Raw genomic sequence first — 13,649 nt, forward strand, 5'->3', positions numbered from 1 at the left:
CCACAGTGTCAGTTAAATATTCAGATTTAATATTTACTAATTATTTATTATTTACTAATAATCAAAATGGAAAGGAAGACCCAATGTAACTTAAGAAAACTTCAAGAAATAAATAACTCCCTTCAAACTTATTTAGTACTGTCACATATTTGAATACAAGTCACTTGCAAGTTGTAAACCCCTTCAGAAATTATAAAACATACATGGAATGTGAAGGGCTTGAATTATTTACAAACATTGGGTATTAACATTAGATTGGTTTATTTGACAATTGACATTCCCTTGCAATCCTTATGAGTGTATTAAATGTGAGGGTAGTATTCATCAACTAAGTCACTGTTTTTAAAAAAAAGCTTTGTCTAAATAAGTGTTAAAAAGAAAACAGGCAGGAAAGTAATACTATAGTAAAATTTTGGGACTGTTATGGTATTAATGACAAACAGTTATGTTAAAACAAAAGTGGAATAAACCAAAGCAAAGTGAATACTGACAAGGAAATCCTGAACTAGGACTAAGAATCTGTGTGATCGAGACAATTTGAAATAAAGGTCAATGTTTTCAAATTGGACTTCTGAAATTTAACTATGAAAATCCTAAATTATAAAATGAGCCTGTAGTTTGATTTTCAGTAGGTGCTAAGCCCTCAAATCTCCATAGCAACAATATCAATTATAACCAAATGCCTTCCATGTGATGTGTACTCCTATGTCAAGATTGAAATCAGGACTTTACCAGCAACCCTCACTCCAATCCTGGATGCAGGCTGTTGCTGGGCCAGACACTGCTGCTAAGGGAGGAACTGTCCCAGCAAGGTAGCAGTATGGGGGGTTAATGAAGCAACCACAGGTTGTTGCTCTCCCCTACTGCAGTGACCTGTTTATGCTGCTGGCAAGCAAGGACATACAGCAGAGCCAAACGCTCAACATCCTGAAATTGCTGCAGGGGCAGTGGCTCTTGCTGAGTCAGTAGTAGCTTCTGCAACAAGAGCTTCTGATAGGGAAAGGGGATAGTAGCCCTGTGCATGCTGCAGAGGGGTAATGCAATGAGCTAGCAGGGCTCCTACTGTCCACAGCCAGCAGCTGGGAGCCCTATATGCTCACTATGCTGTCCCCTGTCCAGCATGTGCAGAGCTACTTTCCCTTTCCCCTGGCGGAAGTTCCTGCTGCAGAAGTTGCTACTGACTCAGCAGGAGCCTCTGCCAAGGTAGCAGATTAAGGATGTACCCAGGCTCAGCTGTATTTCCTTAACACACACTCCAGTTTCCAGCAGCTGATTTTTGGAAAAAATGCACATATGGTATGTGTGAAAATGCAGTATGATCAGGGGCACAGACCAGCTGTCATACCAGACCGACCAAAAAGGCAAGTTTGGAAAGGAGAAAGCTGTGAGGGGATATGACAGAGGTTTGTAATATCATGAAGGGCATGGATTAAGTGACCAGGAAACTTGTTCACCAAGTCCCAGAATACTAAAATTAAGGGGCACCTATTGAAATTAGTACGTGACAGATTCAACGGTAACAACAGAAAGTTCTTTTTTAAGCAATACATAGTTAACTTGTGGAATTCATTGCCATAGGAGCTGGTGGAGGCAGACACCATAGCCAGTTTTAAAAAGGGGCTGGATAAACCCATGCATGACAAATCTACCAATGGCTATTGCAGAGAACAGCTGGAGATCTGGAACAAATAAAACAATAATGGTAGATGCCAGGCAGAGTACTGAATAGAAGACAGATCATTCTAGATATCCAGGTCGATGTTGTCCCTCTATAGCACCCACCTTTTGCCGCTGTTGGAGACAGGATCCTGGGGGCTAGATCAGTCTGACCCAGTATAGCACTTTTTATGTTCTTATGTCTGTTTATGTGGATGATGCATGGCACTGTCATGCAAGTTCAATAAATAAGATCATCTGCTTAAGACCAGGATGAGAAGAAATACTTGTCTAAGAGTACTAATCAAACCAGTCAGGATGAATGCTATTCTATAAAACGCACTGCAGTGAATATAGTTTTAAAGGTATACATTCTTGCCCTTTGAGTAAATTTTAAAAAACAAAACAAACAAAAACTTGTTACTTACCTACTCGTTTCCCTATTGTTGCAACATTTCCATTCATCCCAAGCCCATGAGCAGACTAAAAAAAAGTAAGTTTTAGAGAAAAATTACTGCCACATGGAAGATAAGTAAATATTTATGCAATTTTATACCAATTTATCTACAACCGATATTGTATTAGTCAACAAATTTATGAAGAAAGAATTAAGGTATTTGTACTTGAAATACAAATTATTATGAAACAAAAACCTATTTAATAGTTTTTCCATCTTACATATTATATTTTCATAATACAGCATGTTGGAAGTATGGTACAGTATACTGAAAGTTTGTGGTTAGACATATATGTTGCCTGTTACAGGGTGGCCTTTAAAATAACTCATAACTAAAGAATGGCAGGAGGAGCTAGACAATGTTTCAAACACACACTGTTACAAGTAGTAAAGGAGTTTACATACTGAACCAGATATACTTTACAATTAGTTTAATATTTTGGAAAACTGCCTCTAGAAACCTACTAGCTACACATGCCATGCACGATACCAATAGGAAAACAAACGAAACAAACCAAAACTGTCTGCTTTGACCTATGGGTGGAATAGTGAGAAAGGATTTATATAGTCTCCTGCTTGAAAAGCACAGATTTTTGGTAGTCTGTACTAGAGAAGATCAGAAAATCCCAATTGTTCAGAAAGTGTTAGTACTCACTAGAAAGTATTCAGCAGCTTCATTTGGGGGAGAGGTTTTCCTAAAGCTTTCTTCCTGAAAACGCTGGATGTTTGTAGGTAGTGCAATACCAGAAGTCCGAAACCTGCCTGTCCCACAGGAATTCTGTAAACTTTCCCTGCTTGCGCTTCGGGACAGCAAAGTTAGAAATCCTAAGTTACTTACAGAACCCACAGGTTCTTTGGATGTCTTGTTAACCACCTCTATGATGTCCCTAGCCTCCATTTTAGAAATTACATCAGGTCTTTTGCCAGGTGAGTCTACTTCCACACCACGAAATCTAGTAGTCCTAGAAAAAGAGGAATCCGCTATGCTGCGGACCTCCAAAGATCGGAGCACATTTGAGGAGTCGGCACATCTCAAGTTACCGACCTGAAAACATTTGGATTGTGTCTGTGGTTTCAGAGGACTATGATGTGCCATTTGTGCTGAATATTGAAGAGGTGATAAGTGTGTCTTCTTCTGAGGATTTAATTCACAAGTGTTAAGAAGTCCCGCCTCCACTGTTGGAGAGCTCAGGATTTTTGTAATGGGTTTGCTATGCTGCTCTATAGCCTTAGATTCCTCATCCCCATCAGACAGTCCAAGTTCTGGGTTTATTTTTCTTACTCCACATAATTCATCATACTGTTCAGTATTGTTTGCTTCAGCTAACAAAGCAAAAGTATCTGTTTCAGGTAGAAGCTTTTCTTCTGTTGCACACAGTTCTACATTTGTTAGATGTGGGTATAAGACTGGATCTTCCTCATTTGTAGATGTTGCATTTTCTGAACTCTTTTCTGAATCTGTAGGCCGGGATGGGATGGGAGCAAGAATATTATGTATAGGTAGTTTTGCATTTTCTAGTTCAACACGGGATATTTTTGGTGGTAGTCTAATGCTACTAACTGACTGAGACCGGGAGGTGCTCTCCCAGTTGTCATTTTCCTTAAGAAAGTCACTAGTGATGGATGGCACTGTTCTACCAGTAGTGGCCAAGGTAGCCAAAGCTGAAAGTGCATTTTGGGAAGACTCCAAGGGATATGAATTCCCAGGAGGAGGTAGGCAGGACTGTCCAATGTGGGGGAGTACTCTTAAAAACCTGTGACGAGCAGATGCCACCGAACCACTAGATGGTCGAGGAGTCATTGGTGGACGAGGTTTCACCTTGACAGTCTTCTTAGGCTATTTAAAAGGAAAATATATTTGTTATCATTTGTATTATGGTAACAATTAGAGACCTCAAATGAAATTGAGTGTTCACTACTTCATAAAGCTCAACTCCAGAAAGGACCATTTGACCTTCAATCTACCACAGCCATGTGTCCCTACATTACCACTTAGGACAGTGATTCTCAACCAGGGTTCAACGACAGCCTTTGAAGGGTGCCAGGACTGATGGGAAATAAGCAAGACAAATGCAGGCTCCCTGAGGAGATATGTGCAGGCTTGAGCCTTCCAGCTACTCCTCCCCTCATTCACTCCAGTGCAGGCTCTTCTCTGACATCTGCTCCTCCTCCTTACCAGGCCCTCTTCAAGCAGGTAAGCACTATAATAAATAGTCTTGAAATGGGGCTCCACTCAATTCACAAAAGCTATGAAGAGGTGCTTCAAATCTTAAAAGGATGAGAACCACTGACCTTGGATGAGAATTCAGTCCCTGAGAAAATATACTGTGTGCCTCAGAAAGAGAACAGGAGAAAACAAATACAAACAACAGCCAAACAATGGCAGGAATGAATTAAGATCCCCAGATTGCAACAAAGTATTTTTAGCCCCAGAAGAGTTTACAGTCTAACCAGACAAGATAACACGTGGGAGAAATACAATAATCCCATTTTATGTTTGCAGAATTAAGCAAGGAGATTAAACAATTTGCCTAAAGTCCTGGGGGAAGGAGGGAGGGAGGGGAAGGGAAAGGGGGCTATTGTAGAAGTGAGAATTGAACTAAGGTGTCCCGAGTCACAGCCTAGTGCCTTAACCACAAGGCAATCCATTCTCATATAGCTAGGAAACATATAAACCTAAATAATTACTTGCTGAATAAATGTAATTTGACACTTTGGAATAGCTTATCCTATAACCAAGGGATGAGTTTTTGATCATGAAGGTATTGGGCTCGTAGTTTTACCTTTTTACTTAGATTCATATTCTCCATCTTTGCCTTGAGCAGCTTCATTTTATTCATAGTAATTGAGTTCTCGATAATCTGTTGGCCAGAAGGAGATGCCTCTGTCTCTTCATCATCATCAGCATATAAATTATAAACTGAACTACCACTGAAAGAAAAAAAGCATTCATGTTGTCACCCTCTATAACCAAGGGATTCAAAAGACAATTATAGCAATGAGAAGTATACATACAACAAGAAAGTCAAAGCTGGAGTCCATCTGCTGGCAAAGCATTATATAATACTACATGAAAAGGTATTAGAAAAACAATTCACTTAAGAAAAAATAAAAATTCTTTAATGGATGTTCACACCATGAAATGGTGATGCTGAGATTAGAACAAGCCAAGCTTCTGGGAGTATTATACCATATGCAGTTGTTTCACACTCACTATATATTTTCCCCAGAAGGCAATATCCAGTTCCACAAGGGTCTCCTGCTGGTATGGCCAAAGCTGTTAACTGTGACCCAGACAACAAGCTGATCAGTTTTCTCATTAACCAGACACTGGCAAGGAAGGAAAGTCCAAATTTCTATCCATCCCGGGGGGTGTTCTCACCATAAATGGAAATGGAAGGTCACCCGTGTGGATGAGATACTCTATTTCTGCTTTTTAAAATAAAAAACAAAAATAAAAAAGGATCAGTTTAGGGTTCTACAGAGCCGTATTTGGAAAAATCAAACAGACTAAAACTACTACACCTGATAGGCCACAAAATATTGAATAAAGCTTGTCAATCAATGGAACTTATCACTGGAAATTTAAACAAACTGCGTTGCCTGCTAAAACACAAGCAAGTAGACCACAAGCTGCACTATTTTTTTCTTATCAAATACCATTAATACACCTCCAGAATTTCACTGTGAAAGAAAGTGACCATTTTTTAAAACGGTGAGATTCTTTTGCAAATGTGTTTAACTGCAGTATACATTATTTTAAATAGAAATCATATTTAACCTGCTTTATTAGACTCCAGATACTACAGGGTGGGAAAAATTCCCATTTATTTATAGAGGCATTTTAACAGATCCAAATGAAGCAGCCATGAGAAAGCCAAAGAGGATATATAAATACATCTCTTGTAACTGTTATAAAGCATGCAACAGATACAACTCAGAACTGATCATTAACAGCACTTTATATGGTTCTCAGAGACTGTTTCATTAGCCAAGGGCCAGACTTTGTGCTGACTCTTGTACCCACATCCAAATGGACTGAAGGTTCAGAAAAAAGTGCAACTGAGGAACGTTTTTTTCAGAACATTGTGACAAATATCAGAATAAGGGTAAGCAGTCAGGGGTTTCCTTACTAGAAACCGAAGGGCTGCATGTGAGGAAAGGCAATAGATGTTATGTACTTTTCCTGGGAAAGATTCAACGCTACAGAATCCTTCCAGAATCACAATCCTAAAAACAGTTTTAGTTCATGATTTAAATCAGTTCTGTTGATCTCCCACCTAGGATAACTATAACAAACAAGTAGGTCTTTTCCCTACAAGTTTTATTTTTTGCAATGACATCATGCTGCTTTTGCTACTTTTTCTTGTAGGAAGTTTCAGAGTCCCACCAGGTAGGCCAGGCAACCTTAAAGAGGAAGAAAATACTGTATTCATCTCAAATTCAACATGATTCTGAATTTAAGATGACCTCCACCCCAATACTTAGATTCTATACATGGAAAATTTATAACTTTGTTATAATTTTCGATGCATAGAACCTAATTATTGGAGGCTTGTTTTACAGTTTGTCCCCTGTACCACTGCAGCAAGGAAATCAGTGGCAGGAGGTGGGGCAATAGGAGAGGCAGTAGGGGGGCAGGTGGCACAGAAAGCAGTAAGGTGGCAGATACTGGAGGTGTCAAGTAACTTGACGCCTCCTGCTTTCTGCCCTTTGTGCCCTCCCCCCGCCCAACACATCCTACGCCCTGCTGCTTGGCTCCACTACCACTTGCTCCCCCTGCTGCCTGCACTCTGGTCCCCCTGCTACTTGCCCTTCCATGCCTGTACCCCCCTGCTGCCTGCCTTCCCAACATTTCAGCACCCCCTCCCATAGCCTCAGCCCCCTGCCTGCCTCTTCCTCACATCCTGCTGCTTATCTTTGCTCTGACTTCAGCAGGGCTCTGACCTTGCTCCAGACTAGGGCAAGTAGCATGTGTTTGCTCTGACCCTAGCCCAGCTCAGTAGCAGTGTCAGCAGGCTTCACAGATCCCAGGCTTCCCCTGCACTGGCAAGTAGCAAGCTTGGCTCCAGTATGCTCCCACAGCTGGTCAGGACTCCCTGCCAAGGGAGCCCTTGAGGTGCTCCTTCAGCTAGGAGTCCTTGTCAGGTGCCCGGCACTCCAAGCTGAGAGAGAGTATTGGTGCCAAGGGCTCCTCTGCACTCCTCTAGCTGGGTGACCTGTGCTCCCAACCTCAGGAGTACATTAGTCTTGAAGGGTTCAAGGGTGCTCCAAGGCTGGGAGACCTGGCCACGCACAATTTAAGGTATGATAGGAACCAGCCACAAAGTTATTACACATATTCCCTTCCTATTTTATCACATCATTAACTGAAGGAACATGTGGTCATGTCACTACTTCAGACATGATTAGCCAGGCAATTGGGTCTGAAGTGCAATGTCCATCAGGACCTTCCGCTTATGTGTACCCAAAACTACTTGTAACTACTTTTATGAATTAATGCATTTCAAACTGACTGGCTTCCTTAAGTGTTAACCTTCCACAAGATCTGTGCTGTACCATAACTGAAGTAGTATTTTAATAAGACAACAGGCCCATGTGCATCAGCAGAAATACAGCAACTTTTTAACACAAAAATGTAGTTACTTTATTTGTTCACTCTTTAATGGATGTTAACTTTTATCCTTATTGCAGATGAGATAAAATGGTCCAGAGGAATATAAAATGTTGTGTATTACACAAACCAACCACTGGTTGTATCAGTGATTCCTGTTCCCATTCCCAAGCACAGTGTGAGAGGCCAAGCAATGGACAGGGATGTCCTTAAAATGCTCACCCACATACCTAACAGGGGAAGAAGGCATGCTTGAAATCTAAATCCCCCAATGAGGGGAGAGGGAGAAAAGAGTTGTGTCCTGTCTGTTTCCAAGTCACCTGGTCTTCCTTTCCACAAAAGTACACAACAGGGAGCTTGTAAGGAAGGATGCTATCAGCAAGTATACAATGTTCATTTCCTGAGTTACAACTTGGTCCTTTAGAGACAAAGGGCTAACAATGAACGTATATTCTTAACTGCTTACTTAGCAGACAGTCTGGAAAATGCTAGTGTCCCAAGGGAAATTTTTAGGGGGTGCACTGATAAAGTTTACTTTTGGCCGATACCGATGGCTGATTATTAACCAGCCATACGGGTCGATACTAATAGTCAATTTACAGGAATGCAGCCTGGCAACTCGGAGAGCAGCCTTCTGTCAGTAAGTCCGTGGGGGGGAAGAGGAGGGAAGGGGCATAGGAGGACACAGATCAAGGCTCCCTCCCACAATGAGGGAGGGAGTGGGACAGGGGCAGGCACCGCCCAGCCAGGGAAGTGAATGCAACCCCAGAAGCAGGACAGAGCCATGGGCAGTTTGTCCAGGGAGTGTGCGGGGTGGGTGGCTCCCCACTGCTGCACACTCCCCTGGGGGAGGTATGCACCTCCCTGGATTTTTGTGTGGTGTGAGGGTGCTGCCAACTGCAGGCTTAGGGCCAGGGGCTGTGCCAGTTTCTTCCCAGTTGGGAGACTGGGCCAGGGCTGTGCTCAGGGTGGATGGGGGTGGCTATGGCCACCCCAAAATTTGCCATAGGCCCTCTGTAGTCACCCCACCCAGTACCACTGCTGCCAGCCCCGCCCCCACCTGCTCAGAGCCCGGCCCCGGCCCAGACCCCTCAATGGGAAGATGCTGGCGCAGCCGCTGGCCCCAAGCCCACAAGGGGCAGCCTGCCTTCACCCCGTACACAAATCTCGCGGGGGGGGGGGAGAACATATCCCCATGCCTCCCCCAGGGGTGCATGCAGCAGCGGGGAACTGCCCACCTGCACCCCCCAGACAAGCTGCCCATGGCTCTGTTCCGCTTCTGGGGTGACATTCATTGCCCTGGCTGAGCACTGCCTGCCCCTGGTCGCCCCTGTCCCACTCCCTTCCTCACCATGGGGGCCTCAGTCTGTTCCTCCATGCCCCTTCGCTCCTACAGACTTACCAGCAGGAGGCTGCTCTTCACGCTGCCGGGCTGCACTCCTGGTCATGTGCACGCTGAGGCTGTGTGCATGCACATGGCGTTTATTGGTGACATTATCAGCTATACTGACCCAAAAAAAGCCTATTGCTGATAATGTTAATTTTCCTTTTATGCCGATCTGGTAAGTCACTGATATATTGGTGCACCTCCAGCAATTCTGCACCTTTTTCAAATCAAGCTCACCTAGAAGAGAAGCTTTATTTAAGTCCTCTTTTTCTCTTTGCTACACCTCAGGCCCCACAACACGGCAGACAGGGGAGGGGGAATGAAGCAACGTGCCCCCTGTTCACTTACTTTAAAATATTGTAACGTCCAATAATTTCTTATGTTTTTAAGTTGCATTCAAAATGGGCTGGCTGATTACTCCTCAAAAGTGAGAAGGAAAAGTGGATTAAGTTAGGTGCACCTAGCACAAGGACTCAACTCAAAAACAGACAGATTTCCTGGGTCAAAGATACTTTTACTGTTGGATATACTGTTTTGAACTTTGACAGCTGGGGCATGCCACAAATTAGCCCTGCATCTTTTAAGTACCACTGTGATCCCTTTCCATTATTGATCTGCTTTACTTTTTGCTCTCTGCCCAGTGTTCCCTGACCAAACTACTGCCCTGCTTTCTGCTCTCTGCCAGAGATGATGCTCTGCTTTCTCCTCCCTGGCTCATCTGCCATTGTGCTAACTCTATATGGACTGAGACACTTCCTTCAAACCACTTCCTCCACCATAGCGGACCATTGTAACGGGTTTGTGTCCATCTATCTCCTTTCTCTCTCAGCATCGCAAACCCCCTCCCTCCCCTTTCCCCTTCCCCCCACCCCCATCCCTGGGCTTAGTTGGCTAACATTGTATCTCCTGTAACCTAGTTGCACACTCCCCTCCTCACCCCCATCCCTCTATTGTTAGTCCCTCGCTCGGGCGATCTGTATTTCCCTACTGGCTTTGTCATCTTTTTTGGATTCCCAATCCTAAACATTTACTAATAAAAGTCAATCTGTTCTATCCCCAATCTGTTGTGCCACACACAGAGGCTGCCCATACCACATGTTGGCCACCTCTGGACTAAAGAAACCCAAATCAGATGCTGTGTAATCTTTTGCAGTGATACACCTAGCTAAATTTCATTAGTTAGTACTCCAATTGTACACTGGAATATCATTGCCTTAACTAACAAATACAAAGAAACCTGACTTATGAGAAAGAACTAGAACAGCTGGCAGATACCAAAAAAAGTTAAAAGCAGAAAAATGGAAGAGTGAATTTTTTATGTCAAGTTTCTATACTGTCTTCTTCAGTCTTAACTGAAAAACGTAATAACCAAAAAAGGAAAGGAAAACAAAGGAAGAGCACAAGAGACTAAATCTACCCCAAACAGTTATATACTGAGCTTGCAGGGTATCTAATATCCAGAGGAGTCAAATGTTATCTATCCCAATCCTTGTAAGTGGCATCCAAGGCTGCAAAGAACAGCAAGGCTACAAGTAGTAAATTCTTATGGTTTCAAAATTGCATTCTGTACCCCATTTGCAATTTATTGAAGCAGAATGGTGATACATACTGAAGGGCAAAATGAGAGCTGTCACTTGTTCCTCACTGCCTGCCCCCAGTCATGATATAGTTTGATATCATTGCCTTCTACACTGTATATAGCTGTTTGGGAACACACAGTTCCTGAAAGGCAGTGGTGAAATTTTGTATGTTTATTTAAGCTTAGGTTTACAGGTCAATGGTCCCATCTACTACAGATCCTACTTTGCTCTTTTCTTCTGATGGATTTATGAGCAAACTGAGGTAGTCCAGACATGTCCATACACTCCTTTTTCAACAAGTAAATCTTTAAATATGCTTGTGAAATAGGGACAATGCATACATATATTAAACAGCCATTACTTTCATTTTTGCAAATAGAATCTGAAACCATTTAAATAGGCATTCAAATCACGGTGCTGAACAACAGACTGACTTTGGCCTTATCTGCACTTTAAGCTTTGAAGTAGTACAACCTCTCTAGCATGAATCCAGTTATACTATATATGAGAACAACTAGTTCAGTATAATGATCAGACTCTAACCAACAGTTACAGCAGGCCAAAAACTCCTTTATGTATACCAGACCATATACAGACCCTGGATTTTTTTGAGAATGGAAACAAGCTACATGTAATTCAAGTTGCACCAAAGAACAGAATTGACTTTTAATTACTTTCAAGGTAGAAACATATGTTGCACTTGTCCCTGGATAAACTGTGCCTGTGTTTGTCCTGGAACAGAAATACCCTGGGATTTGTGTGTACATGCACAGCCTTTCTAATTGGGGTTCAGGGAGCAGCTGAATGTATTGCCACTTTTCTTCCACTGATTTAATGTTGCAATCCTAAGATAATCATTGAGGTGCACCTTATGATGTCCAGGGATAAACTATTATTACTACTTACCCTATGAACCTTTTTTAAGGGTGTGTCTACACATGTAATATATGAATAAACTGGAGCTTATTGCTCTGGAGTTTACTGCTTCCGGGCACACCATTTGAATGTGACCCTGGGAGCAATAAACTCCAGGGCAATGAGCTCTGCAGTTTATTCATGCACAGCACATTGAGTCAGGGAGGAGCAGACTTCGGTGGTAGGGAGCCTGGGGTGGAGCAGACTCAGGTGGCAGGGAGCCCAGGGGCAGAAGGTGGGGGGTCAGCTTGACAGCTCACAGCTGCTCCCCACAACTCAATATGTAGTGGAGGAGTTGGCTGGGGCACTAGGGTACTTCAATGTGTGGTTAGCCTCCAGGCAACACTCACACTGAAGCATATTCATGCCCCAGCCAGCTGGGGCAGTGTCTACATGTGTGCGGCTGCAGAGTTTTTTTAATTAGTTTACTCCAACCTAATAGAAGCACATGTGTAGATGCCAAGACATTTACTGTGCAGCAAATTAGTCAACTGCGCAAGAAATGTCTTCTGTAGACGTGCCCTCAGTAAGCTTTATTCAGATCACTAGCAAATTGCCTGTCAAGAATGATGGGCTCTGTGTCCAGCCTTGCTTCCCCACTTCCCCCAAGGGCAGATTAATGTGTATTGTGGCCCTGGGCAAACATAAAATTAGAGGCCCCATCCCTGCCATGGGAGCTGAGGGAGGGGAGAGGGGCCCCTTCACCTCCTGGTGCTGGCAAGGGAGGCTGGGGGGAGCCTGCTGGGCCCGCCTCTTCTCCCTGCTACCTACACCCCCTACCTCGCTATAGCCAAACATACACGCACACAGGTACACACACGCAAGCATGCACAGAGATAGATGTGCACTCTACTCTCACTGACTTTCTGAACATGGACACACAGACACAAACATAGTCTCCCTGCCATAAACACAGGCACATGAACACACACAGAGACATGCATGCAGACAGATACAAGTGCAGATGGATGCGCACTCTACTTACTCACTCTCTGCACATGGACACACAGAGACAAACACACTCTCCATCCTGCCATGAACACAGACACATGCATGCATGTAGACACACGCATGCACAGACAGACACCTACGCACACACACATGCAGACGAGCACGGGCTCTACTCACTCTCTGTACATATGCAGAGACAAATACACTCTCCCTCCTGCCATGAACACAGACACATAAATGCACAAAAATGCACATATGCATACACACACATGCATGCAGACACTACTCACTCAGTCTCTGCACATGGACACAGAGACAAACACACTCTTCCTCCTGCTATGAACACAGACACATGCATGCACACACAGACACACTCATGCAAACATGACAGGCATGCACTGTACTCATTCTCTGCACATGGACACAGAGACAAATACACTCTGTCTGCCATGAACAGACACATGCACAGACGTGCACACACCCACAAGCCCTCACAGACACATGCAGATGCACAGACACAGATGCATGCACACAAACAGATGTGCTACACACACAGAGGCATACACACATGCAACCATGCACACAAACAGACATGTGCATGCACACAAAGATGCAGGCAGGTGAAGTTTGGAGACCTAGCCCGCCCCCCCAACGCTGTTGCCACCCTGCAGAGGTGCAGCACAGCACCCCCTGACCACCACTCTGCATCTGCCTGCCTTTCCGTTCTGCTCCCTACCTGCCTGTTTGCCGCCTCCCCTCCCTGCCAGCTGTTTGAGGGTGAGGGTGCTGCCCCCTTCACCCTCAGGCAGGGAGGTGGAGGGGCAGCCCCACTACTCTGGCAGTCGGGGAGTGTTCCCCACCACAAAACTTCCCCAGCACCAGTGTGAACTTGGGCCTGTGCAGCCCAAGTGGCCCACCCTCTCAGCCACACATGCACAGTTGGGCAAAAGTGTTATGGACAGACAGACATACAGACAGGCTAAGGATTTTATTATATTAGATTTTCAGAGTAGCAAAACCAAAACCATCAAAAAAGGGTTACAACTGCTGATAGAATTTGAATTCTATAGCTAATAAATACCATTTTTA

At 43.8% G+C, this 13,649-nt stretch overlaps 1 protein-coding gene across 3 annotated transcripts in view; it reads right to left on the bottom strand.

Annotated features, from left to right (window-relative positions):
• The window catches only part of ZFAND4 (zinc finger AN1-type containing 4), a 77,077-nt gene that overhangs the window by 17,658 nt on the left and 45,770 nt on the right, over positions 1-13,649 (bottom strand). For all 3 annotated transcript variants that reach the window (XM_090056695.1, XM_090056694.1, XM_090056693.1), the window contains exons 6-8: positions 4,897-5,044; positions 2,769-3,950; positions 2,085-2,139 (exon numbers count right to left, since the gene is read on the bottom strand). In XM_090056695.1, coding sequence (XP_089912821.1) covers positions 2,085-2,139; positions 2,769-3,950; positions 4,897-5,044 — 1,385 coding nt within the window. The remainder of the gene's footprint in view (positions 1-2,084; positions 2,140-2,768; positions 3,951-4,896; positions 5,045-13,649) is intronic.

This window comes from Crocodylus siamensis, chromosome 7, assembly GCF_052110815.1.
Source record: "Crocodylus siamensis isolate JL-2025a chromosome 7, ASM5211081v1, whole genome shotgun sequence".
In the NCBI taxonomy this organism is placed as follows: Eukaryota; Metazoa; Chordata; order Crocodylia; family Crocodylidae; genus Crocodylus; species Crocodylus siamensis.